At 43.3% G+C, this 25119-nt stretch overlaps 2 protein-coding genes across 2 annotated transcripts; both read right to left on the bottom strand.

The window, feature by feature from the left end:
• Window positions 1-3309: 3309 nt before the first annotated feature.
• On the bottom strand, window positions 3310-4223 carry LOC308118654 (olfactory receptor 10A3-like; the record flags this gene model as incomplete). Its single annotated transcript, XM_080478162.1, has 2 exons — window positions 3310-3329; window positions 3524-4223. 2 exons carry the CDS (start codon window positions 4221-4223, stop codon window positions 3310-3312), a joined length of 720 nt encoding a protein of 239 aa, XP_080334288.1.
• A 5670-nt stretch (window positions 4224-9893) lies between these two features.
• Window positions 9894-11785, bottom strand: LOC308118653 (olfactory receptor 10A3-like; the record flags this gene model as incomplete). The annotated part of the gene is made up of 2 exons (XM_080478161.1): window positions 9894-9944; window positions 11054-11785. 2 exons carry the CDS (start codon window positions 11783-11785, stop codon window positions 9894-9896), a joined length of 783 nt encoding a protein of 260 aa, XP_080334287.1.
• Window positions 11786-25119: the final 13334 nt, after the last annotated feature.

Raw genomic sequence — 25119 nt, 5'->3', positions numbered from 1 at the left:
TCCTTTTCGAATAGCTATTATGATGATTGAGGACTAATTTATTATTATCATCATCATCCTCCTCCTCCTCCTCCTCCTCCTTCTCCTTCTTCTTCTTCTTCTTCTTCTTCTTCTTCTTCTTCTTCTTCTTCTTCTTCTTCTTCTTCTTCTTCTTCTTCTTCTTCTTCTTCTTCTTCTTCTCCTCCTCCTCCTCCTCCTCCTCCTCCTCCTCCTCCTCCTCCTCCTTCTTCTTCTTCTTCTTCTTCTTCTTCTTATTATTATTATTGAAAAAAATATTTCCACACTTCTTCACACCACACCGTGAGTTACATATGGTAGAATCAGTGAATTATAAAGAATGTGATATGACATACGTGTATATATATGCAGAGGCGCGCGCTGCAACGGGGTAGGCAACACAAAATAATGTAACTGCTTTGAGACGCTGCAACGACAGCGCATCGAAAACCCCCCGCACGGGGCCCTTTCCGAGTAGTCACTGGCTCGTTGCTAGTAGGGGGCCCCCGAAAGACGGCAGATATCAGCGACACAACTTGGAAACCCCCAGGAACCATCGGGAACCTCCCTAATGGGGCCCCACTACTACCCTGCATCAACGTGGAGTCCTTGTTGTTGTCAAACACTGAAAAATGAAGCGGACAAATCCCCCATTCACATGAAAAGAAAAGAAAAACCAAGAGGATGAAAAGAAATAAAGTGACTGTGGTAAGTGAGAGTGTGTGAGCTGTGTGTTACATCATTAAAAAGTTAGTCCCAGTTAGTCCCAGACACTTTGTCCTAAACTCCCAGTCATCCACCAAGAAGCAGAAAAGTTAGCTGCACATTTAAGTCTGCGTAAAGTGAATTCAGCCATTTTCTTCTAAACACATTCATAAAGTGTGTATTTATGTATCTATTAATCATTTAAATTTGGTAGTGTGGTAAACAACACACTTCTCTGGTATGACAGACTTAGAGCACATATTTATTCTTACTTTACACCATTTTTAAGAGCTTTATTTAAGAAGTCGTGCAGCATTGCTCACACAGTTTGTCAGAAGTCTTGTGTTCATACATTCACAGCCACACAATAACTTAGTCCTTTGCTGACAGTGATATTTTCTCCCAGAATAAAGTGTTTGTTGTCAAATGCTAAAACTAATACCAGCATCAATGCTGCTGTAAGTTTAGTCTAGACTGGGGCTAATTTGTATTTAGAATTGAACGATAATATAGTAATATAGTAATATACACATAACAGTTCTGCTGTAGCCTAAATATTACAGTAAATAAAATATTACATTAAATAAAATGTTAACATGAAGCAATAAAGTTGTTACTGCCAATGAATGTCCATCAGTTATTCCATACATATCTCAAATATTGAGTATTTGTGTTGTTGTTTTTTTGCTTGGTTGCATTTTTATCGTACTTAATATTTTGCACATTTCAGTTCTGTTTCTTTTTCTGGCATTTATATATTGTGTGTAAAGTTTGCATTCAGTTGAGATAGCTCCCCAGGAGGTCTAGAAACGTCCCTGGTCGTGAGACAGGTTCGTTTTACCCTACTGATGATGTGTAGTTGCAATAGTAGACCCAGAAACGTCCCTGTTTATATGTTTGAAGACAGACATGGGGCCTTTCTGTGAGACCCTCAGGTCAACAGAGCAGCAGATCGGTTGAAGGCTCCTCCTGCTACAGTGAACTTCTGATTGCAGTAACATACTTAAACCACTAGATGGAGGCACCAGCCAGCAGTATTTCAGTGCTCTTCTCCTTCATATGGGATCAGAATAATACGTACCATCACAGTCCCCCCAAAAATCGAAGCAGAGTATGAAATATCAACAGGATGTAGTAAAAGATATATTTTCAGTCATCAAAAAAGTTGTGACAGGACAACCCGATTAGATTAGATTTTTTATTTGTCACATTTACATACTTTACAAGTATTGCAGTGAAAAGCAACAATAAGCAACCAATTGGTATGGCAAGGCAATTTTATTAGGTACTATGTTGACAAAAGGCACCTCAGAGGGCTTCAAGACCTTGAAAATGCAGTGGAATAAACATTAAATGAACATAAGAAGTACATTTTGTGACTCGTGTTTGACTGGTGACCTGCTCAAACCAACATCAAGACCAGAACTGAAAATATCCAATACAAAAGCCCTGTGGTGGGGGTGTCAGTCTGAGCACCGTCACCCAGATCACATTGCACCATTAAGAACCTTCCTGCAGGTGGAGAGCCCACAGGAAGGTGGCGCCCGGCGTGAGACATGAACCCTCTACCTTGAGACTGAGAGTCTCATGCTCTACCTACTGAGCGAACCGCGGTCCTTACTACACAGCGTAATATAATATTTGCACAATTACAACATAGTTATTCAGTGTGTTCAGTATTTGACCTATTCTATGCATTTCCATATATGTACAGAAATGATCAGGCTTGTTCTCCATTCAGAAAATTGATAGTTAATTAGATTTGGTTGGTGAAAATGATTATTCTATGATTCTTACCTTTTACCATATCTATACACACCCCAAATGGCACCACACTAAAGTGCTCGACCTTTTTTGATGAGACTTTCAGGGCCACATTAACATAATTCTGTCTTCATTTCCTCCTTCTTTGAGGATTTTCTCTCGTACTGTGCGACCAAGCTGGATGTTGTGCGGCTCATAATAAAAGTTACTGTGGGCCACTCGGCCTCGTTAATGGTTAATGTGGCCAGGATTCAGCTGGAGAAGATTTTAAGCATGGAGTTTATTTGACAATGTGGATCTTTATTCTTAGATCTTTGCATACATAATAGCTTAGCTGGCAGAGCATGAGACTCTCAGTCTCCAGGTAAGAGGGTTCATGTCCCACGCTGGGCACCACCTTCCTGTGGGCTCTCCACCTGCAGGAAGGTTCTTAATGGTGCAATGTGATCTGGGTGACGGAGCTCAGACTGACACCCCCGGAAACGGATAAGCGGGAGAAGATGGATGGATGGAGGGATGGATAATAGCTTTGCCCAAAACATTAACCAGGAGCAACACCAGAGCAATTCCAGACATGACAACACTCTTTTTGTTACTTATCCATAATATCATTTCCATTTACACGTCCTGTACGTCCACATCTTCCCCTCTGCTTTGATCACAATTCACTTCCTCCATATATGTACAGAAATGACCACAAAGTAAATGTTTGGACTCATTTTATATGAACAAATCAACTGGAGTCCTTCTCAGCACCACGATAACATCACGTGAAGGCAGCTTCACACGTTGGATTTTTTTGTCATGCAAAATAAGAAGAATTTCATGTTAATCTTAATTCTTCTAGAAATCACTCCTCTGATCTGCGGGAGATTGAACCCATAGATTAGAGGGTTACTAAGTGGGGCAACCGCCAGCCTCTCCAAGGTCAAAACAACTGTGACAGCAGGATGAAGTTCACTCAGCCTCAATGTGGACATCAGAAGGTCGCAGAACAGAGAGAGGGAAAAATTCACAAATGTCAGCATCTGGGGCAGGCAGGTTTGAAACACCTTACCTTTGAGTTCGCTTGAGCTCCTCTTGCACACAACGAGTATGCGCAGGTACGTGTACAGGATGAGGAACATGGGGATGAAGATTGTGGTCGTCGTGGCAAACTGAATCGCTATCTGGTTTGCAGTTGTGTCCACACAGGTGAGCACACCCAGCTTGGAACAGTAAAGCCTGTGCAGTTTATTCCTGCACAGAGGCAGACCGACAAGCATGAGCACACAGACAGCCACAGCCACCAAGGGGTAGACCTCAGCAAAGATGATCAGACAGGTGGCCGTCTTGACTGTCATTTTACTGTTGTAGTGTAAAGGGTGGCAGATAGCGACAAACCTGTCGTAGGCCATGATGCATAGAAGAGGCAGCTCGTGTGAGGTACATGAGAAAATCATGTACATCTGAATGAAGCAGAAGGGACGCGAGATGAAGTGAGCGTCGGACAGCAGGTCCATGAGGAACCTGGGGAAGAAGCTGGACGAGCCAACGATGGAATTAACGCACAGGCAGCAGATGAAAATGTACATGGGCTGATGGAGAGACTTCTTCAGGCAGATGACGAGGATAATGAGAACATTAGCAGAGATTATTATCACAAAGACCAACAGGCACAGAGCGAAGAACACATATCTGAGGGCTCCATAATCTTCAAATTCTGTGAACTCAATATAATAGAAGTCCAGGCTACTGCTGCTGCTGCTGTTCTTCATGTTTGCAGTAAAGGGCTTGAGCGACGGAAGGAGGGAGAGAAAAAAGGTGAATTACACAACAGACAACATCTCCTCATTTGAACAAGGCACACATATAAATAGATTAATTTAAGATGAAAAGGCAGCACATTCAAAGGAAAAAAGAAGGAGCACCTGACAGTTTTCAGAGTTGCTCATACATTTGAGGTAATTCAGAAAGATGTAGGCAGAAATCAGACGCAAATGGGAAAACATCACATTTGAAATATGCACAAGTAACCCAACATTTCTCATTGAGATCTGTCAGTGTGAAACAATATTTCATGTCAACGGATTCAGGGTTTCAAAAGCTCACAGCATCACATAACTAATAACAACCGGACCGGGACTGCACTGCAGAGTTGATCAACAACAGTTTAACAGACTCAGGTTAAAAAGAAAAAAAAGATATTTAGTACGCAGTGCATCAGTTCATATGAACGCCGGCTCCACCGAGCCTGAATCAGACTGAAGCAACGACTGGAATTATATCCTTCTCTGAAGGCAGCTATAAGCGCAGGGAGGGTCCAAAGGAAGAAGGAGCGCATCACTACTGAGCGTAAACAAATTGTAGCTCAACAATATATATATATATATATATATATATACACAGACAGACAGACAGACAGACAGACAGACAGACAGACAGATATATATATATATATATATATACACACATATACATATACATGTATGTAAGATGTATACAAAATAATTTTAAAATAACATTTAATTTACTTCAGGGACCACATATTGTCCAGTTTCATCTTGAGTGGTCCAGACTGGTAAAATATTGCGATAACTTTTAAATTTACACCTTTTCTTTATTGTGGTCACAGTGTATGTAATGAAATTGTCTCTACTTTTGCAAGATCAAACAGTTCGTACTGAAAATGACTACAATCTCAACATAAAGTAAATTTTAATGAAACATTCTGGTGCAAAATACAATGAAATGTCAAAAAAACTTTAATAAATCCTCTATAACCTCCTTGCTTGTTGGGACCAGATTGGAGCCTCTTGGTCGGTTTTGGCCCCCGGGCCTTATGTTCTCTGCTGTTAAGGGAAAGTGAAACTTTCGTGAGCACAGAGGACGCGTGACATCAAAATCATCATCCACCCTGTGCGCTATGGTCCACTCTGACCCTCTGCGGTCGACCACACAGCCCAAATTTTGTGACGACGCGACCTGTGCTCGTCGACTGCGAATGCGTCAGAGCCTTCTGGGTGCTTGTGTGAGGAGATCCTCCGTCTCCCCGTCTGAACAATCACAATATAAAAGCAAGTAAAGAGCCAGAGGCTCAGAACTCCTGAAGTGAAACATAAACTACTTTAGGAAAGGTGGAGAACGCCGGGCAGCAGAAGTGGAGATAGTTTCGGGATCGTTACGTTACATTATGGATCGTTACGTTATGGAACGTTATGGATCGTTACGTTACGTTAAGGAAAGTTATGGATCGTTACGTTACATTATGGATCGTTACGTTATGGAACGTTATGGATCGTTACGTTACGTTAAGGAAAGTTATGGATCGTTACGTTACGTTATGGATCGTTACATTACGGAACGTTATGGATCGTTACGTTACGTTAAGGAACGTTATGGATCGTTACGTTACGTTATGGATCGTTACGTTATGGATCGTTACGTTATGGAACGTTATGGATCGTTACGTTACGTTAAGGAACGTTACATTATGGAACGTTAGGGATCATTATGGATCGTTACGTTACGTTTAGGAAAGTTATGGATCGTTACGTTACGTTATGGATCGTTACATTACGGAACGTTATGGATCGTTACGTTACGTTAAGGAACGTTATGGATCGTTACGTTACGTTATGGATCGTTACGTTATGGATCGTTACGTTATGGAACGTTATGGATCGTTACGTTACGTTAAGGAACGTTACATTATGGAACGTTAGGGATCATTATGGATCGTTACGTTACGTTAAGGAACGTTACGTTATGGAACGTTATGGATCATTACGTTACGTTAAGGAATGTTACGTTATGAAACGTTATGGATCGTTACGTTACGTTATGGAATGTTACGTTACGTTATATAACGCACACTGAAGTGAGCCCAGAGTGAAGTATGGATGCAATCACGTATCACCCGCGGCCTGCTCACATTCTGCGGACACGCAATGTGGAAAGCAGCGCAGCACCGCGCTGCGGGGAAGTGGCGAATATTCAGATCTCAAAACTAATCTCCTGACACCACCACAACGTCTGAATATTCCAATAATCGGGTCCAGCCCAAGTATTTTGGTGGTTTTAGTGTCGCTAAGACTGGTTTGACATTAATAAATTGTCACTCAATTTGAGAAAAACAAACTTTTTGGTATTAAGCAACAGAAGGAAAGCTATTAAATGCTCAGTTTTTATAGATGACTCCTCCTCTCTGTCCTCCCTGATACATCCAACGATGGCTGTGTCATCAGTGTACCTCTGTATGTGACACAGCTCTTGGTTTTAACAGAAGTCCGAGGTGTACAGGGTGAAGAGAAGAGGGGCCAGCACCGTACTCTGGGGGGCTCCAGTGCTGCTGATCACAGAGTTAGACGTGGTGTCTTTCAGCCTGACATACTGTGGCCTGTCGGTGACTGTCATAGTGACAGGTGCATGGTCACTGATAGTAATGGGGTGAATCTGTGTGTCCAAGGTGTCTTTAATCACTGATTTACTCACCAGAAGGTAATCTAACCGTGAATAGGATTGGTGCACTGCTGAGTAGAAGGTATACTCTTTAAGAGTGGGATGAGAGGTGCGCCAAGCGTAAAGACCATAGTCACCCATGTACTGCTGGACTATGTCTGTGGATTCCCAGTGTCGGTGTTTGCTGCTTTACTAACTCTGTCTACTTGTGGATTGAGGACCTTGTTGAGGACTCCTCCCACTATCAGTGTTTTGTCAGAGTGGGTTGAGAGGTTGGTGAAGAAGTTGTGATAGAAGGAGGGTCATCAACATTTGGGCCATAGATGTTTACGATCCACATCTCTATGTTCTGAAGAGAGATGTGAATAACTATAAATCTTCCCTCTGGGTCTGTGATTGTGTCTTTACAAGAGAATTGTATTTTATTGTTGATTAATGTAGCTCCGACTCTCGGCTTGGAGTTATAACAAGCTGAGAAGGTGTGAGGGAATTGTGGTGAAATCAATTTGTGATGTCCTGTGGTAGGTGTGTTCGTCTCTTGTAATAAGACAATGTCTGTCTGGAGTTTGTTTAAGCGTCCCAAAACTTTGTCTTTTTATTTGTGTGCCCATTCCTCGTACATCCCAGGTGACAAACCTGAACGTGTTCCGAGTGTTACCGTCTCCGAGACACAACAAAGGCTCGAAAAACCCTGCCACCGCAGCATATTGACGGGACACCACAACCAAGCTGAATTTGAGAAATAAGTTTTATATATCCCAAAACAATATTCAACAAGGTAACCAAAGCGATTAGAGAACAAAAGAAAGGGACTGGAGACCCCGGCCGAAATAATCAAAAGGATGAGAAAATACTGAGCCAACCTCGCAATGGGCCGTCGCACTCAGCACCTCCTCCTAACCTATGAAAACCACAACCTAGAATCTAAAGAAAAAACGATAACTGGACTACCAGAGATCTCCAGCCCAAACTAAAACAAAAGAAAAAATCTAAAATAAGAAAAAACCCAGCAACCGAGGCATCTCAGGAGGGGACACCAATGCCTAGGACAGGGGGGGACAAAAACAAAGAAAAGTTCATCAACAGAACAAACAAAGAAACTTGCCCCCAACGGTGTGCTGCTGAAGGAGGATGAGAGCGTCTCCACCCTCCTCGTCTGCCTTTTATCACCTGATCCTACCTGAGTGCTGATCTCACTCAGGTGCACAGTCAGCAGAGGGAGGAGGGAGAGAACTGAGCCACACATAACAGTCGCTACAATCATCTTCCATCCATCCATTTTCTCTCGCTTATCCGTTTCCGGGTGGTGGGGGTGTCAGTCTGAGCACCGTCACCCAGATCACATTGCACCAATTAAGAACCTTTCCTGCAGGTGGTGAGCCCACAGGAAGACAATCATCTTCTATGTGTGTGTGTGTGTGTGTGTGTGTGTGTGTGTTTGTGTGTCCGCATGTATGTGTGTTTATGCGTGTGTGAGCGCGTGTGTGTGCGTGCGTGTGCGTGCGTATGCGTGCGTGTGTGTGTACGTGCGTGCGCAGGTGTGCATGTGTTTGTGTGTGTGTTTGTATGTGTGTGTCCGTATGTGTGTGTGTGCGTGCGATTGTGTGTCTGTGTTTGTGTGCATGTGTTTTTACACACTTTCAACAAATGCAAAGATAACTGCATGTATTGCAAAAACAGCACATTTCCATGGAATCACAGGAGTGCCACAATTAAAAGGAAATATATGTGGAAATATAAAGAGAATCAATAATAAAAAAATATACAAAGGTAGTCATATTCTTTTTCTATCTTGTCTTTGCTTATTCCATTTTGTCAACGCTTCTCCTGTTTTGTCTTTGTCTTTTTTCATTGCATTTACTGGATGAGTCAAGCTATCTGGAAAAGACAAAAGCAGTACAATGCAAATCAGCGAGCGACAACATTTGGGACTTGAGTGGAAACATATATTCCCCGTGTGACTAAGGCCGGCATACAGTGGCTATGTAGTAGCAGAAAGTAGACGTATAAGCACGTTTATTTGAAGTAAAAGGGAAAGTTAAATATGATGGACGTGGCCGAATTGAGAAGAGGCTACTACATAGTCACTGTATGCCGGCCTTAGTCACACAGGGAATATATATTTCCTCTCAAGTCCCAAATGTCGTCGCTCCTTCATCATTAAACCCGGAAATATAAATACGCCAACGAGTGGACACGCCCACATTACACCAAAAACCAACATAACTAGCAGATTCTTAATCTAACAAAATACTTTTGTTACCAAAACAAAGCAATGACATTTACAATTTTGTACAAGAAATATGAAATGTGTAAAAGGAAAAATTAATTAAATACTTCAAACTTATTCTTAATGCAACAGTGCCATTGGCATGAACAAAATTTGCTCAACATGACGTCCTTCAAGCAGGAATGGTGTGATCAGGTATTGATGAGTCACCCTGAACAGAGAGACCCCCCACAGCCCTCGCTGATTTACATTGTATTGCTTTTGTCTTTTCCAGACGGCTTGAATCATCCAGTAAATGCAATGACAACAAGCAAATGTAAAAGACAAAGACAAAACAGGAGAAGCGTTGACAAAATGGAATAAGCAAAGACAAGATAGAAAAAGAATGTGACTACCTTTGTATATTTTTTGTATTATTGATTCTCTTTATATTTCCATGTTTATTTCCTTTTAATTTTGGCACTCCTGTGATTCCATACATTTCAGATTGATGGTATTGGAAAAAGCTCATACACATCAGGTATCTCAGAAAAAGATGTTCAAATATCTCTCATTGAAGCTTCAGTTGTCTCAGTCAGTTCTGCAGGAGAGGACAGCGGTGCAAAATCCCACTTCACATGTCCATTTTTATCCTTAGTAAGCACATTCACATGAACAGTTCAACATTAAAAAAATTAAATATGCATGAAAGGCAATCTTTGTAAGAATTATTGAAAGGATAAAAAAAAGAAACATTAAGTAAACAATCTTTGCATGTTCACACCTTCTCTTGATCTAATCCAGGCTGCAGCAGGAACTCACTTTTATCCTGTTGGTTTTGAGGGTGAGAGAGCACATCACTAATGGGCTGCGTGTGTTTCCGGTTGTCTTAATATTTAAAGGTACAGATTGTCATTCCAAGTTTGACAACGTAAGGCCCGTGGGCCAAAACATAAAACATTGTGCGGCTGTAAGAGGGTCCGGCTCTCCCAAAAAAAATTCTGTCCACACGTCACTATAAACACGGTTCAACACGATGTAGTACATATGCCAGGTCTTTAGGGGGTGCTGTGACTTACAAAATACGCCCAAAACGCAGACTAAAACATGGAGACTACAAACAGGGAGAATAAGAGAATACTCCTGCTCCGCCTTATTCTAATTCTAAAAGTGGGTCTACCCACTAGTATCAGGAGCTTCTGCAGCTCGACCAGGAGGACGTCGTCGGACATTGTTATGGTTATTAAGTGACACCTCGGCTTGCAGAGAGGGAGAGTCGGGCCATGACAACATCTTTTTTCCGCAATTGTGCATCTTTGCACATGTACACCTCAAAGATGAGCTAGCGTTTCAAAATGTCCCCACTCTGGGACACGTGTTAAAAATAAACAAATAAAACAAACTATTGTCAGGCTCCTAAAACGCCGCACTTTGTGGATGATCGGCCAAAAACGATGCGTTTATGTGAAACAGCGTTTTCGTGTGATAGAGTTTCTTCACTTCTGAGAATTCATACACTATGGCTATAGAGACACATATTACTGTTAGAAAACCATTAGAAAGTAAATTTTGCACAACGTGGGATCTTTAATGAGCAGCCAGAACACAATCGAAGTGGACAGTTTTTATTTGAAAACACGTCAGTTGGACCTGAGCTGGATAAAGAAGTACAGAAAGTGGATGGACAATGTGGACAATTCAGTTTGTATGGTAGGATGAACTTTAGATTTTGGAAGCAGTGCTCACTTTACCGACCTTCAGAAATGTAAAGATCACTCCTCTGATTTGAGGTAAAGTCATGCCATAAACTAGAGGGTTATTGATGGGAGGGATGATCAAATACTCTAAAGCTAAAAGAGCAGAGGTAGCTGGACTTAACTTCATGGACTCTAGACGATTCAAAAGGAGCTCGCAGGAGAGACAAAAAATGAAGGTCACAAGCGAAACTATGTGAGGCAGGCAGGTTTGAAACGCCTTCCCTTTGAATTCTGTCGAGCTCCTCCTGCATACCATCAGAATCCGCAAGTACGTGTAAAGGATGAGGACCAGGGGGACGGCGATAATTGCCAGGGTGACGGCTCGACCACTGTTGAGGCCTGCGGTCATGTCCAGACAAGACAGGGAGCTGAGCGTCGAACAGAAAAACCTGTTGAGCTTATTGCCACATACAGGCATTATGCTGAGTGCGAAAACGTGCACAGCGAGACAAAGTGCGGGAACGAGCTCGGCGGAGATGATAAGACACAACACCATCTTAAAGGTCATCGTCGTGTGGTAGTACAAAGGCTGACAGATGGCAACGAATCGATCGTACGCCATGATCCCCAGAAAAAACAGCTCACAGGTGATGTACAGGAAAATGATATATAACTGGACGAGACAGGAAACGCGTGAGATGAAGTGAGTGTCGGACAGCAGGTCCATGAGGAACCTGGGGAAGAAGCCGGAAGAACCGAACAGGGAGTTAAAACACAGACAGCAGATGAAAATGTACATGGGCTGATGCAGAGACTTCTTCAGGCTGACTGTGAGGATGACGACGGTGTTAGCAGAGATTATTATAACGTAGATCAATAGACATATGGTGAGAAACAGATAATTCATGGGCCCATAATCTCCATAAATGATAAACTCGAAATAGTCATAATCTGAGCGGTTGATGTTCTTCATGTCTGAACAAGAAACAGACAAAGTTTAAACGATTGAGGCTACAGGCAAGACTCTGAGCGAACAACAAAGCCTTGGATACAATCCATCATTTATACAGAGCACTAGATTAATGCACACATTTAAGATGCAAAAGCTGCACATTTCAGACACAAAAACAGCTCCTGAATGTTTTCAGTTGAACCGAGGAATCTTATGTAATTCAAAAACATGTAGGTATAAATTACACGCATGTGGAAAAACATTTCATTTGAAAGTTGCTTGAAAAACCCAACATTTCTCATTGGGAAGTCTCAATGTGTTTAGACCGAGAAAATAATTTTTTTTTCAAAGCAGACAGTAGTCAAAACATGCAAAACGTCAGGAGAATTCACTGACAGCACTGCAGACAAACCTATGAAACCTCCACACTCAGCGTTAAAAAAGGCATGAAAACAAGCAGGTACATCATCCAACAACATACATGTTGAAAGGTGCGTACAGCTGTGACAAGCAGACAGTCTGTAATCCACAGCCCCCTCCCCTGACCTGATCCAGACTGCTGCATCTTATATCCTGTTCTTCTGAAGCAATGGAAGCAGTGACACACTGCAAGAGACTCCCAAGGGAATAGGACTGGTGATAAATAAAAAAACAAAAACAAAATCATGTATCATGTTAATGATCTACTGAGGGGAGCCCACAGTGGCGTGATAAATACCACACATAAATATACATTATACATAATATAGCACTCCACTGAGCCTGGTCCTAAACACGTCTACAACACGTCATCGCTATACTCCCAGGAGACGTCCTCAGAGAAATCAAAATGGAAGTTTTTTGTATGCCTTTCCTGGACATTGCATTTTCATGATATCATTTATTAATGTTCACAAGAGTCCAAGAAAACATGACGATAACCTGTCTAAGAATAGGCCCTATTTTCCTGCTCTCTGCTTGACCCTCGACCGGGCGCATCACAACACCGCTCCTTGTTACCTGCTCATTGTGGGCGAGAATGGACAGGCTATTCATCAGACGTGAATGACACTCACTGACAGACAGGAGTACATAAACAACCGTTATCATGTCACATAAAACAAAGCCTCCGGGAGCCCAGGGGAGAAAGAGAAGAGGAGAAGAGGAGGAGAGGAGGAGAGGAGGAGAGGAGGAGAGGAGGAGAGGAGGAGAGGAGGAGAAACGTCGTAAAGAAAGAGGTGATTTCAATTTGCTTGAGGTTATTTATCAGTTGCACTCGCAGTTATGCAGCTTGTTATGGACGGATGATCGTCTGTCACTACGTAACTCATAACTTTTATCAAGTTAACGTAAGTTATTTTCGCTGCTTTTTCATTTGCTAAACATTTTTCACGTGTTAAGAAATAACCAGTGATACAATTAAAAAGTTTATTCCGTGAAGTATGTCTGCTAGTTAACACCTACGTATATTTCTTATTAAATCTATTGTGTACTTAGTAAGCTTACACCGAGCCGAGTCCATTAAAAGTGTTTATTTTCCATCACCTGCTGATTCATAGTTTGAAGCACTTGCCGTGCTCTGCTGCTTTGTAGAGAAAACATGACGCCACGGTATGTCTTGAACTGGAATTAAGCTTTTTATATGTCTTGTTTATCAATCGTGAACTGAGCTTATCTTGAACAGATTTAGCATTTTTTTGGCTATTTTCTGAATATTGACATCATATTGGTCCAGACTTTTGCAATAATACTGTTTGTAGTTACCAATAAAAACAACACCGCTGTTACGTCAACATTCGTAAAGATAAAGAAATCAATGTAGTTGTTTTTGCTCATTTGACATTTACAGGCTGTAATGCAACTCAGGAGCAGATTATTTGGGTTTCACAGCAGATTTCTTTGTTCACAATATGACTAAATTGCGAAATATTCATTGTTTCAAAAATGCTCATCTTCTCTTGACAGATACACTTTTAGAATATTTGAACCCCCCCCCCCCCCCCCCCCCCCCCCCGCTAACCCTGGGCCAGCCGTGGACAGTTCTGCTACCCTGACCACTGAACAGCCGAGTGATGCAGCATCAGGGTCGACTGCCTCCTCCACGTCTGCGCAGTCAGAAGATGCACCCTCAGGATCCTCTGCCTCCACATCTGCACCACAACCAGGGTGATTCTCTGGCATCTTCTGCTCCCTCCACCTCTGCACAGCTATAAGTAACACAAAGGCGGCACCAGTAGACCCTGCAGACTGGCCATCGGATTTAACTGATGCAATTAGAACAGAGTTTGTTCAAAGAGGACCATATCAAACCAAAAACTATTTCACATTTCAGAAAGAAAACGATGAAGGTGTTAACATGATTACTTCAGTAGAGTCTTAGTCAAAGGAGAGAAAATCAAAAGAAGCTGACTGATGTATTCCCCCCCAAAAAAGATGCATTATACTGCTTCTGCTGTAAAATGTTTTCTCAGAGACATTTGAAACTCATCAGAGAAGGTCTGAGAGACTGGAGAAATGCAAGAAACCTGCTCAAGAGCCATGAGACTGAATGCTTTAATATAATAGTGTGAGATTTTAAAAAAAAAAACAATAAAAAAGAAAACACAAGTAAATAATTGCATATTCATTTAAAAATTAGCAGACTTTTTAATAATCCCCCCCCTAAAAATTCAAGGAAAGAATAAGAGAGAAAAAGTGAGAGAGAAAGAGAGAGATGAGTGGATGTAACTACACCATCCTGAACAAGTTCAGTTGTACTATTATTGCCCATGTGGGCATTTTTTTTTATCAGTCTGTACTGCATTATATGTATTGGGTGTAATTTAAGCGTGTAATTGTGAAAAAAAAGCTGGAGTGATTCCAATTGAAAAGTGACACAGAGGAACCTGGTGTCTTGTAGGAATGGACAGGACCGGAACCTGCTGCAGTTTGCTGAATACTATTTGAAATAAATGTTTAGGAAATGTTCTGCCTGTACAGTAATATAATGATTTAAGTGTGAAAAATGATGACATCGATGATCACGTCAATATGAGCCACAGACAGTACAGTGCAAATTCATTCATTCATTCATTTTCTTCCGCTTATCCGTTTCCGGGTCGCGGGGGTGTCAGTCTGAGCACCGTCACCCAGATCACATCGCACCATTTAAGAACCTTCCTGCAGGTGGAGAGCCCACAGGAAGGTGGCGCCCGGCGTGGGACACGAACCCACTAGCCTGAGATTGTGAGTCTCATGCTCTATCAACTGAGCTAGCCGGGGGACAGTGCAAATTATTTTTAATAAATGAACATAAGCTGCTGACACCATATTTAATAAAAAAAACATATTTGTACATCTACAGTATAGGCCGCACTTGTATATAACACGTGTCCACGTTGTAACAGGGCATGAATTCCACTGTGGCATTTTAGGGTTTTTTTTCGTTCTTTTTTTTTAAAGAAAAAAAAAAGAGTTTTAAACACGAGCTGCTTCTGTGATGGGGCCACGGACTGGACCGGAGGGAGAGAGAGAGAGAGAGAGAGAGAGAGAGAGAGAGAGAGAGAGAGAGAGAGAGAGAGAGAGAGAGAAAGAGGAAGAGAGGGCAAGTAAATTACTGCAAAAATACACAAACACTGAGGGTTTTATCTCTGGTCATAAAGTACTTGTGATTGTGAGGAGAGGAGATTTTCCTCTGAGGACGATTGGTCAGCCCCGCAACGCAGCCACGGAGGGCAGAGTTACGTGATGCACCTGAACGCATCACCCATGTATCGTCTGCATGAAGCTCGTTTACCAGTACAAATACATAAATTAGCCTCATTGTTTAAGCCACTGGGTCAAAGTGTGTGAAAAAAGTAGTTTCTGACAGTCCGAACATTCCGAAAAGTTCCGGTACGCGCCATACGCTAGAAAAAAGTCCCCGTAAGCTGAGGGGTAAAATTGTAAAGTGCCAGTACTGAGTACTGGTGAATACCGGCCCACTTAAAGCACTGTGTACATCTGAGACGACACATTGTAATTTGTAAATAGTATTGTTGCAAAACAATCCATTTAAAATGAAGATACATAGTTTTTTACTTGGAATGAGTCCAGACACCACCGCGACCTGACATGCAGGCAGGACCCAGGCTCGAAGCAGCAGAATACTGACAGCGGCTTTTGTCATGATTGTATGATATTGCAGAGGCTTGCATATGGACACATATCTGTCATATGCCATAGCTGTTAACAGAAGAAACTCTGAACTGCCGAAAGTAAAAAAAAAATAAACTGACAGATTGACAGCCTGAAAGACTCATGGTCTGTTTCTCAGATAGAACATCGACAAAAAGCTTCGGGCAGATAACACTGATAAAAATTACTGAGTTGACCAACAAGGCAGCAATCAATATGTACGTGGGTTCATGGAGGTTTTTGTGAATGTAAATCAGGTACACAATTGTACAATTAAAAAATAAAATCAGAATATATGTCGTCAAAATACCCTCAAAATAAAGTAATCTGTATTGCTCGATTTCCACATGACCATCCAAATATATCCCAGTTCCATTTATTTCACCAGCCATTTGTGGCAGATTAAATTACTGGAAGATTTTAGTATGAATGGAAAAGCACAGTTGTGTGGATGCAACCTGTGCTGGAGAATCTTATCTTGCAACACACCGTTGGAGTGTGTTCATCTCCAGATCAGCCACTAGTCTGTTGAAATGATCTTAAGATGTTTTCTTTTCATGACATCCATGAAAATGGAAACAACTTAATCAGACTAAAAGATGACATGAGCTTGAAGAGTGAGTCAGGGGATCTGAAAGCCACACCTTTTCCAAGGAGTGAAGAACAATCAGTGTCTGTTTAGAAGTCATGTTGAGAGAAAACTTCTGGTGGCTCCAAAGGTTCATGGTTTCTTCAGCATTTGTCATGGCAGAGGGGCTTGGCGTCATGTCCTGCTCCTCTGCAGCCTCACAGGAGGGTTCTGGTGCTGCAGGTGTGTTTGCCTCTCCTCTGCTGCATGTTTCAGCTGGGCGTGCCAGGTGGTTTGTACAGAGAGAGGAGAGCCGGCTGGGTAATTATCTGGATTGGGCGCAGCTGCGGTTACCAGGTGGAGGTGGTTTCAGGATGAGAAGCTCCACTATTTAACTGGGCTCCTCACTCCACTCCATGCGTGACCATAAATCCACATCACTCATGTCTCTCCGGAGCTGTCCGTCCGTCCGGACACGATCCAGTCTGCATTGTGACGCCAAAGATCCAGCTGGTAAAACCCGTTCTCCCCACACCGCCTCGGCCGCCGCTCACCAGACTGCAGCCCCCGTCCGCTCTGCTCCGTCCCGCTCTGCTCCGTCCCGCTCCACACTCGTCTTTGGTGCCACTCGGCTCTGGACCACACGACCCGGCAAATCACCCGTCCCTGGACCTCCTCGGTGCCACGGAGTTCACTCGTCCGATTCCGCTCGGCTTCACGGGAACTTCTGTCTGGAAGAGACACGCCCCTCTCCGTCGGCTCTCAGTTTGACGCCGCTCTGCTCGGATCCAGTCCGTGAGTCACTGCTCTCCAACTGCACTCCTCCTGGAGGATCACCTGGAGGGAATAATCACCTGGAGGGAATACTCAAGACTAGTTGTTATTTCAGTTTTAAATTAAATCTTTTGTACGTTCAATCTGTTTCCTGGTTGCTTCTGGCACTTGAGCCTCTGTCCAACCCCGTAACAGTATGGTCCCACCAAGATGAGCTCAGGGGATCCCCAGCCAGGATCGGATGTGGACCAGTCAGTCCAGCAGGTCCTCTCAAGCCAGGATGCCAGACTGGGTCAGCACGATGCCCTACTACAGAGCCTGGTAGTAAACAATCGGGCCATTTTGGACCAGGCGTCACGGTTGACGTCCCAGTTGGCCAGCCTGTCCGCCCAACTGAACCAGACCGCCCTCTGTCACAAACCAGGGTCCATCTCCAGCAGGCCATCTCATAGAACCCTCTGCTCCCACTCCAGAGAGGTACATGGGGGAACTGGCATCATGCCAGGCCTTCCTGACCCAGGTGGGTCTCGTGTTTGAACTACAGTCCCAGTCCTACTCCTCCGACCGACCCCGGATTGCGCACCTTATTGGACTCCTGTCCAGAGCCACCAGAGCATGGGGCATGGCGTTGTGGAAGAGCCAGGCTCCTGAGTGTCACTTATACCAGAGGTTCACAGATGAGATGAGGAAAATGTTTGACCATCCAGTACGGGGAAGGGAGGCCAGCAACTGACTGACCCTCCTTCGCCTGGGTATCTGCAGTGTGGCAGAGTACAACACTGAGTTCCAGACCCTGGGAGCGGTTGGAATGACTGTTCACTCCAGTCTGCATTCTATCGTGGGCTGCAAGATCCTCTTCAGGATGAGATCGCCACCCGAGACCGAACTGCGAACCTCGACCAGCTCAGTAACCTCAGCATTCAGATCCCGCCGGCGGGAGCGATCTCTTCATCTGGTTCCCTCTGCTTTCCACAGACAGTTTTGGACGGATTTTTCAGTCCCTGACTCTGAGCCTGAAGACATGCAGATTGGACACGCCCAGCTCACCCCGCAGTATAGGCAAATTTGTCAGGCCAACGAGGCGTGCCTCTACTGTGGAAAACCTGGACACTACATTGCCCGCTGCCCTACGCGCCCGAGGTAAAGGCCTGGCTCCCCAGTAGCAAGGGGGTTACTGGTGAGCCGAACCCTCTCTGATGCTCCCCAGTGACTCCAATTATCCGGAAAGCTCTGTCTTCAGACGCAAAGCCTTCCTGTTTCTGCTTTGGTGGACTCTGGAGCAGAGGAGAACTTAATGGATTACCAGTTAGCCCAGCAATTGAACATCCCGTATGTTCCGTAAGCATCCAAGTTAGAAGCCCGGTCCCTCAAAGGTCTCCATCTGGCTCGTGTCAGCCATAAGACCCAATGTCCCTGTCACTCTGGTCCTCGCAGGTAGCCACCAGGAAACCCTCTCCTTCCACCTCATTAAGCACTCGCGCCCCCTGCTAATTCTGGGATACCCTTGGTTACGCAATCACAATCCTCGGATTGACTGGGTGAGGGAGGAGGTCAGTTCCTGGAGCCCCTATTGCCTGAATCACTGTCTGCAATAGGCTCTGACTCCGTCTACTCCCCCCAGGTCTGCACCTCCTGAAATTACAGACCTTTCCCTGGTTCCTAAGGCTTATCATGACCTGGCTCCGGTGTTCAATAAGGACAAGGCTGTCTTGTTGCCTCCGCATCGCCCTTATGACTGCCAAATTAACCTCTTACCTGGAGCCACGCTCCCTCACAGTCGTCTGTATAACCTGTCCCGACACGAACGCACTGCCATGGAGACCTATATTCGGGAACTGAAATACCTGGAGTAGAGTGTTCATTTCTGCATGATGTCTCTCTCCAGTTGTACCTTTCTGGGCTTGGAAGATGGAAAGCAGTTTAGGGAAATAACGATCTAACATGGACATGAATTTGGCCTCAAGATTAATGGTGGTGATTCGCTGAACTCAGCCCTGACCTTGAAAAAAGAAACACGGAGTTCAATTTTCAAACTTAAATTTGAGCATTACAAGCATCCAGTTTTCGCCCCAGATGTCTTTGTGTTAAACTTTGTGTTGGAGAAATGTGACTCACTAACCTGTGACTCCTCAAACAAGGCAGGCCACCTCTCCTTTATCTCTCAACTGAAGACTGACGACATCATGTCTTCGATGGACAAAGGTCTTGATCATCATGCTCTCCCTCTTCTTCAATTCAGACAGAATTTGGAGCCGCAGTTGCTCTTGGTGTTCATTGCTTTCTCCTGAGGGATAGTGTGGGAGATAAATCACTTCTCCTTTTCGTGTTTTTTGACATTTTGGGCTGGTTTCCTTTCACCAGGGCAGCTACGAGTCTCCACAAATGATGATTCCTGAAAACTCCGGCCACAGTGAAGATTTAGAAAAACCCTCCAGTTGCATCCAAAGAGGACCATTTACTACATTTAATTCTACAATTAGTGCCATCGTGTTTTTTCCAGGATTCTGATTGGCTATCGCTTTGTTGGGATTTATGGTTGGTTATTAGCATTAGATTACTGTAAGTAATAGATTACTGAAAGTAATTTCATGAAAAATTTAAATAATTGGAAGTAAACTGTCATTTACTCATTAACAACTCTTAAAGTAATTGATTAATTACTTAAAGTTAATAAATTATTCATTTGAATACATTTCTATTTATTCAGAGAATCTGGAAATAGCTAATACCAAAATATCAGTCTCGTCTGGGAAAAGGTTATTTAAGTTTATATATTTCTGTGTAAAATATAACACACTAAAATAAAAGGGAAGGTGTGAGATCCGAGCACAGACAGCACAGTTACAAACCAGTGAATGTCGACAATAAATACACAATAATCACCAAGAATCATTCAATTAAACAGGCGTTTATTAACCAAAATATATTAATTCACAAATAATTCTGAAATCATTTCATAAGTCAACACATCTAAGTATCAAACATCATCTGACACGGAGATCTATTCTACTAGACAGCAAAACTATGTACAGAGTGTGTGTGTGTGTGTGTGTACAGGTACTTCTCAAAAAATTAGCATATTGTGATAAAGTTCATTATTTTCCATAACGTAATGATAAAAATTAGACTTTCATATATTTTAGATTCATTACACACAACTGAAGTAGTTCAAGCCTTTTATTGATTTAATATAGATGATTTTGGCAAAAAAGTAAAGAAAAACCAAAAATCCCCATCTCAAAGAATTAGCATATCATGAAAAGGTACTCTAAATGAGATATTAACCTAATCATCTGGAGCACCACACCCACCCTTGAATCAACGAATTAACTCTAAACACCTGCAAAAGATTCCTGAGGCTTTTAAAACCTCCCAGCTGTTTCATTACTCAAAACCGCAATCATGGGTAAGACTGCCGACCTGACTGCTGTCCAGAAGGCCATCATTGACACCCTCAAGCAAGAGGGTAAGACACAAAAAGAAATTTCTGAGCGAATAGGCTGTTCCCAGAGTGCTGTATCAAGGCACCTCAGTGGGAAGTCTGTGGGAAGAGAAAAGTGTGGCAGAAAATGCTGCACAACCAGTAGAGGTGACCGGACCCTGAGGAAGATTGTGGAGAAGGACCGATTCCAGACCTTGGGGGACCTACGGAAGCAGTGGACTGAGTCTGGAGTGGAAACATCCAGAGCCACCGTGCACAGGCGTGTGCAGGAAATGGGCTACAGGTGCCGCATTCCCCAGGTCAAGCCACTTTTGAACAAGAAACAGCGGCAGAAGCGCCTGACCTGGGCTACAGAGAAGCAGCACTGGACTGTTGCTTAGTGGTCCAAAGTACTTTTTTCGGATGAAAGCAAATTTTGCATGTCATTCGGAAATAAAGGTTCCAGAGTCTGGAGGAAAACTGGGGAGAAGGACATGCCAGTCCAGTGTCCAGTGTCAAGTACCCACAGTCAGTGATGGTCTGGGGTGCCATGTCAGCTGCTGGTGTTGGTCCACTTTGTTTTATCAAGGGCAGGGTCAATGCAGCTAGCTATCAGGAGATTTTGGAGCACTTCATGCTTCCATCTGCTGAAAAGCTTTATGGAGATGAAGATTTCCTTTTTCAGCATGACCTGGCACCTGCTCACAGTGCCAAAACCACTGGCAAATGATTTACTGACCATGGTATTACTGTGCTCGATTGGCCCGCCAACTCTCCTGACCTGAACCCCATTGAGAATATGTGGGATATTGTGAAGAGGAAGTTGAGAGACACCAGACCCAACACTGTGGATGAGCTTAAGGCCGCTATCAAAGCATCCTGGGCCTCCATAACACCTGAGCAGTGCCACCGGCTGATTGACTCCATGCCACGCCGCATTGAAGCAGTCATTTCTGCAAAAGGATTCCCGACCAAGTATTGAATGCATAACTGAACATAATTATTTGAAGGTTGACTTTTTTTTGTATTAAAAACACTTTCCTTTTATTGGTCAGATGAAATATGCTAATTTTTGGAGATGGGGATTTTTGGTTTTTCTTTACTTTTTTGCCAAAATCATCTATATTAAATCAATAAAAGGCTTGAACTACTTCAGTTGTGTGTAATGAATCTAAAATATATGAAAGTCTAATTTTTATCATTACATTATGGAAAATAATGAACTTTATCACAATATGCTAATTTTTTGAGAAGTACCTGTATGCCTCTTTGTGTGTAATTGAGTGTGGATGGGTGTAATGACCTCAAACGTCCACCAGAGGGAGGCAGACGTAGGAGGGTCAGTGTGATGTGTGAATGGGTGTAATGACCTTGAACGTCCACAAGCGGGAGGGAGATGTTGGTGGGTCAGTGTGATGACCATGACGGCCATGAGAAGGCGTGCTGCAGCGCGCTGAGGGAGAACGCAATGACTTGATGCGTCCGCCAGGCGGCAGTGCAACGAGAGAGTGCAATGACCCACGTGCCCACTAGAGTCATTCGGCGCGCTCTTTCTGGGATAGTGTGACGTCAGGGGGCTTCGTTCACGGCTCGTTAGGCCTGGAGAGAGGGAGCCCGGTTTCTCGTGTCTGAGAAATCTGAGTTGCAGTGATCTACACACAGTCCAGAAGGGAAAGTGAAAGTGTGACCGGGAACAGCTGCTGCTGTGCAGAATGCCGGGGTGAGGCCCCTGCATACTCCTTTCATACTCCGATAAGAAGCAGTCGAATTCCCAGGCCACGCCCCCTCACAGCAACCACACGTCTGTGAAACAGCATTTTAATTTTTCAACTGCACAGTTTATTTCTCGCCTCCATTGCTCTCAGAAATGCATTTCGCTGAACTGTTTCAGTAATAAAACAGAGTTTTGTCCGAGCCGCGATGTTGGTCCGGTATTAACCACAGGAGCTGACAGCTTTCAGTGATGCGTTCAGGTGCATCACGTAAGCCTGCACATCAACATTTTAACGAGCTGCGGCGCTCGTAAAGTCGCGATGTTACAAGCTAAATATGATTAAAATATGACTGATGTTATTAGTGAGCTGGAATACACATGCGCAGCACACGGCAGTGCCGAAATTTCGGCACAGCGGCTCCCACACAGAAACAAATTTCTTCAGCTCGAGGGAGCTGGCCGAAGGAAATGACGTCACTTTGTTCGGCAGGACCCCGCACTGCCGAGCTTTCTGCTTGTTCTTATGGAGGATGAATCGGCCTTTAGTGAGGAGACGGGGAAAAAAAGAGGGCGAGAGAGAAGGTTGGCTGCAGAGTCTGCTGACGCTGGAGATTCAGGGGTTACGCACAGAGGCTGGAGGAGGCTGCTCAAGCCGTATCAGTCTCTGGCAGCAGTGGGGTAACCCGAGAAGGCTCATATGCGCGTGCGGTGATTCGTGTGGACAGCTGTCTACGCGCAGATACAAACTGCTTGGAAACGGAGTGAGCTCGGCATCACAGAGTCTCACAAGCACAAAAATTAAACACACAGCAATATCAATATCACGTTATTCCACTTTCCTCCCCAGACATTAAGCCTCTTACTTGGGTTGGACGAGGGTGTAACGTGCCTCCGTGGCTGGGGAAAACCCTACGATTGCGTGCATACCCGGTGAAGTCCGCAAAATAATCCTGTGAGGGAAGTGAAGAAGCGGGGTTCAGGTCGGCATTCAGAGGGAAGCTCGCTGGGTTGCTGCGGCTCCGTGGATCCAGTGGAAGAAAAAAGAAAAAGAAAGGTGCTTTTTCACTCGGCCAGCAAGAGAAAATTCAGGGCCCGGTCCTCGTGGGTTAACACGTGGCTCCTTGTCTCCTTACGAAGTTTTATGTCTCGATCAACGCAGATTCATCTTGGAGATGGGTGGGTGTTCGCGGGCCCGGATTCTATATAAATATATAAATAACTCTGAATTAAGGCAAACTGTCATAACTGAGCAAAGCAAACATGCCTGACTCAAAAGACAAGGCACAGCAAGCTTTTATTGACAAAAACAAAATAAAATCACAGTTCCACAGGAGCAAAAACTTTTATCAAAATCACTGCAATGGTGAAAAATGGCGAATTAAGCAAAAGCAGTTAATGTACAAAACATGGCAGGGTGTATAACACAAGCAAGCTAAACATCTTGATAAAAGCAGTAAAATGAACTGGTTCAGTCCAAAAAGAGACACATACAATCGAAACACAAAAGGTAATAGGGAACCGGTGGAAACAAACGTGGATTGGAAAGACAAACTGGAAGTTAGAGAGGGCAAGTTACCTGAAGCACGACACAAACATACAAATTTTGTTACTATCCACATCATACCTTTAAACAAAAATGTTTTAAAAATATATATTCATTTCAACCCTTTTTAATTTGTTGTTCAAAATCATTGAATAAAATAGTTCAGTAAGACTTGCAGTGTAAATTCTGCTGAAATTATGGTAATCATCAAAAAAAGGTTTGAACAAAAATAAACTGGGGGTTTCTATTGCTGTTACCCCTTAAAAATGAAATAATCTGCCTCAAACACCCCATAGCGCTGCGTTCATCATGGAGCCTCAACTAAAGAAATATTTCACTTTCCACAAACTCAAGAGAGAAACCAACAACGTTATTTACTAAACAGTAAAATCTACATTGCCAGAGCCAGCTCAATGCGCATGCAACATATGATGCAGAGTAAGTACATTTTAGAATTTTCTAAACTAGAAAACAAATAAAAACAAACCAACGTAAACATGTTGAGAAATAAAGGTGACATAACGATACAATCTTTATTCTAAAAACTTGTTAATCCAACATGTGTATATTAGAACCCGGTTATTTACTTTGCTTAAAGAAATCAGTGTGATGTTTGTCAGTGTCTATACCTCATCCAAAATGTGTCAAAGTGTTTTGTATGTCAAGTTCCTGATTTTATTTTGTGGTTGATGTTTGCTCATTTATCTCACATTTGCACTTCTGCTTCCATTTTGTTGACTCCCAAAACAAAAGCCATTAAACAGGATGAGTGTTTACAGAGTCTTGTATTTCCTTACTTTTCCTGAACTAATGGAGGAGGCCTCTGCCCCCCTGGTGCTTTGAATATGACGGGTTTAACAAACAAAGCAAGGCAGAAATAACACAACTACAATGAATACAGCTGATAATGAGAGCAACATCTGTATGTCACTCTCCAGTATTGTTAAAGCTCAGGTGAGACTGAGGTGTGTGTGTGTGTGTGTGTGTGTGTGTGCGGGTTGGGGGGTGGGGCGGTCACTACATGCGACATCTATTTATCAACCCTCTTGGCACATTGTGGACGCTCTTACTTTTACACATATAAACTATACAACAAATAAAAGCAATACTGACTCTCAACAAATTATTAACCTCCTAACAACCTCGACGAGGAGACATTTCACACGTGTATTTTCATTGTGACAGAGGAGGAAAGATCAAA

Source organism: Lipophrys pholis, assembly GCF_963383615.2.
Source record: "Lipophrys pholis genome assembly, chromosome: 13".
Lineage (NCBI taxonomy): Eukaryota > Metazoa > Chordata > Actinopteri > Blenniiformes > Blenniidae > Lipophrys > Lipophrys pholis.
Note: the sequence above shows the minus strand (reverse complement) of the source record. Positions and strands in the feature narration are given on the sequence as shown.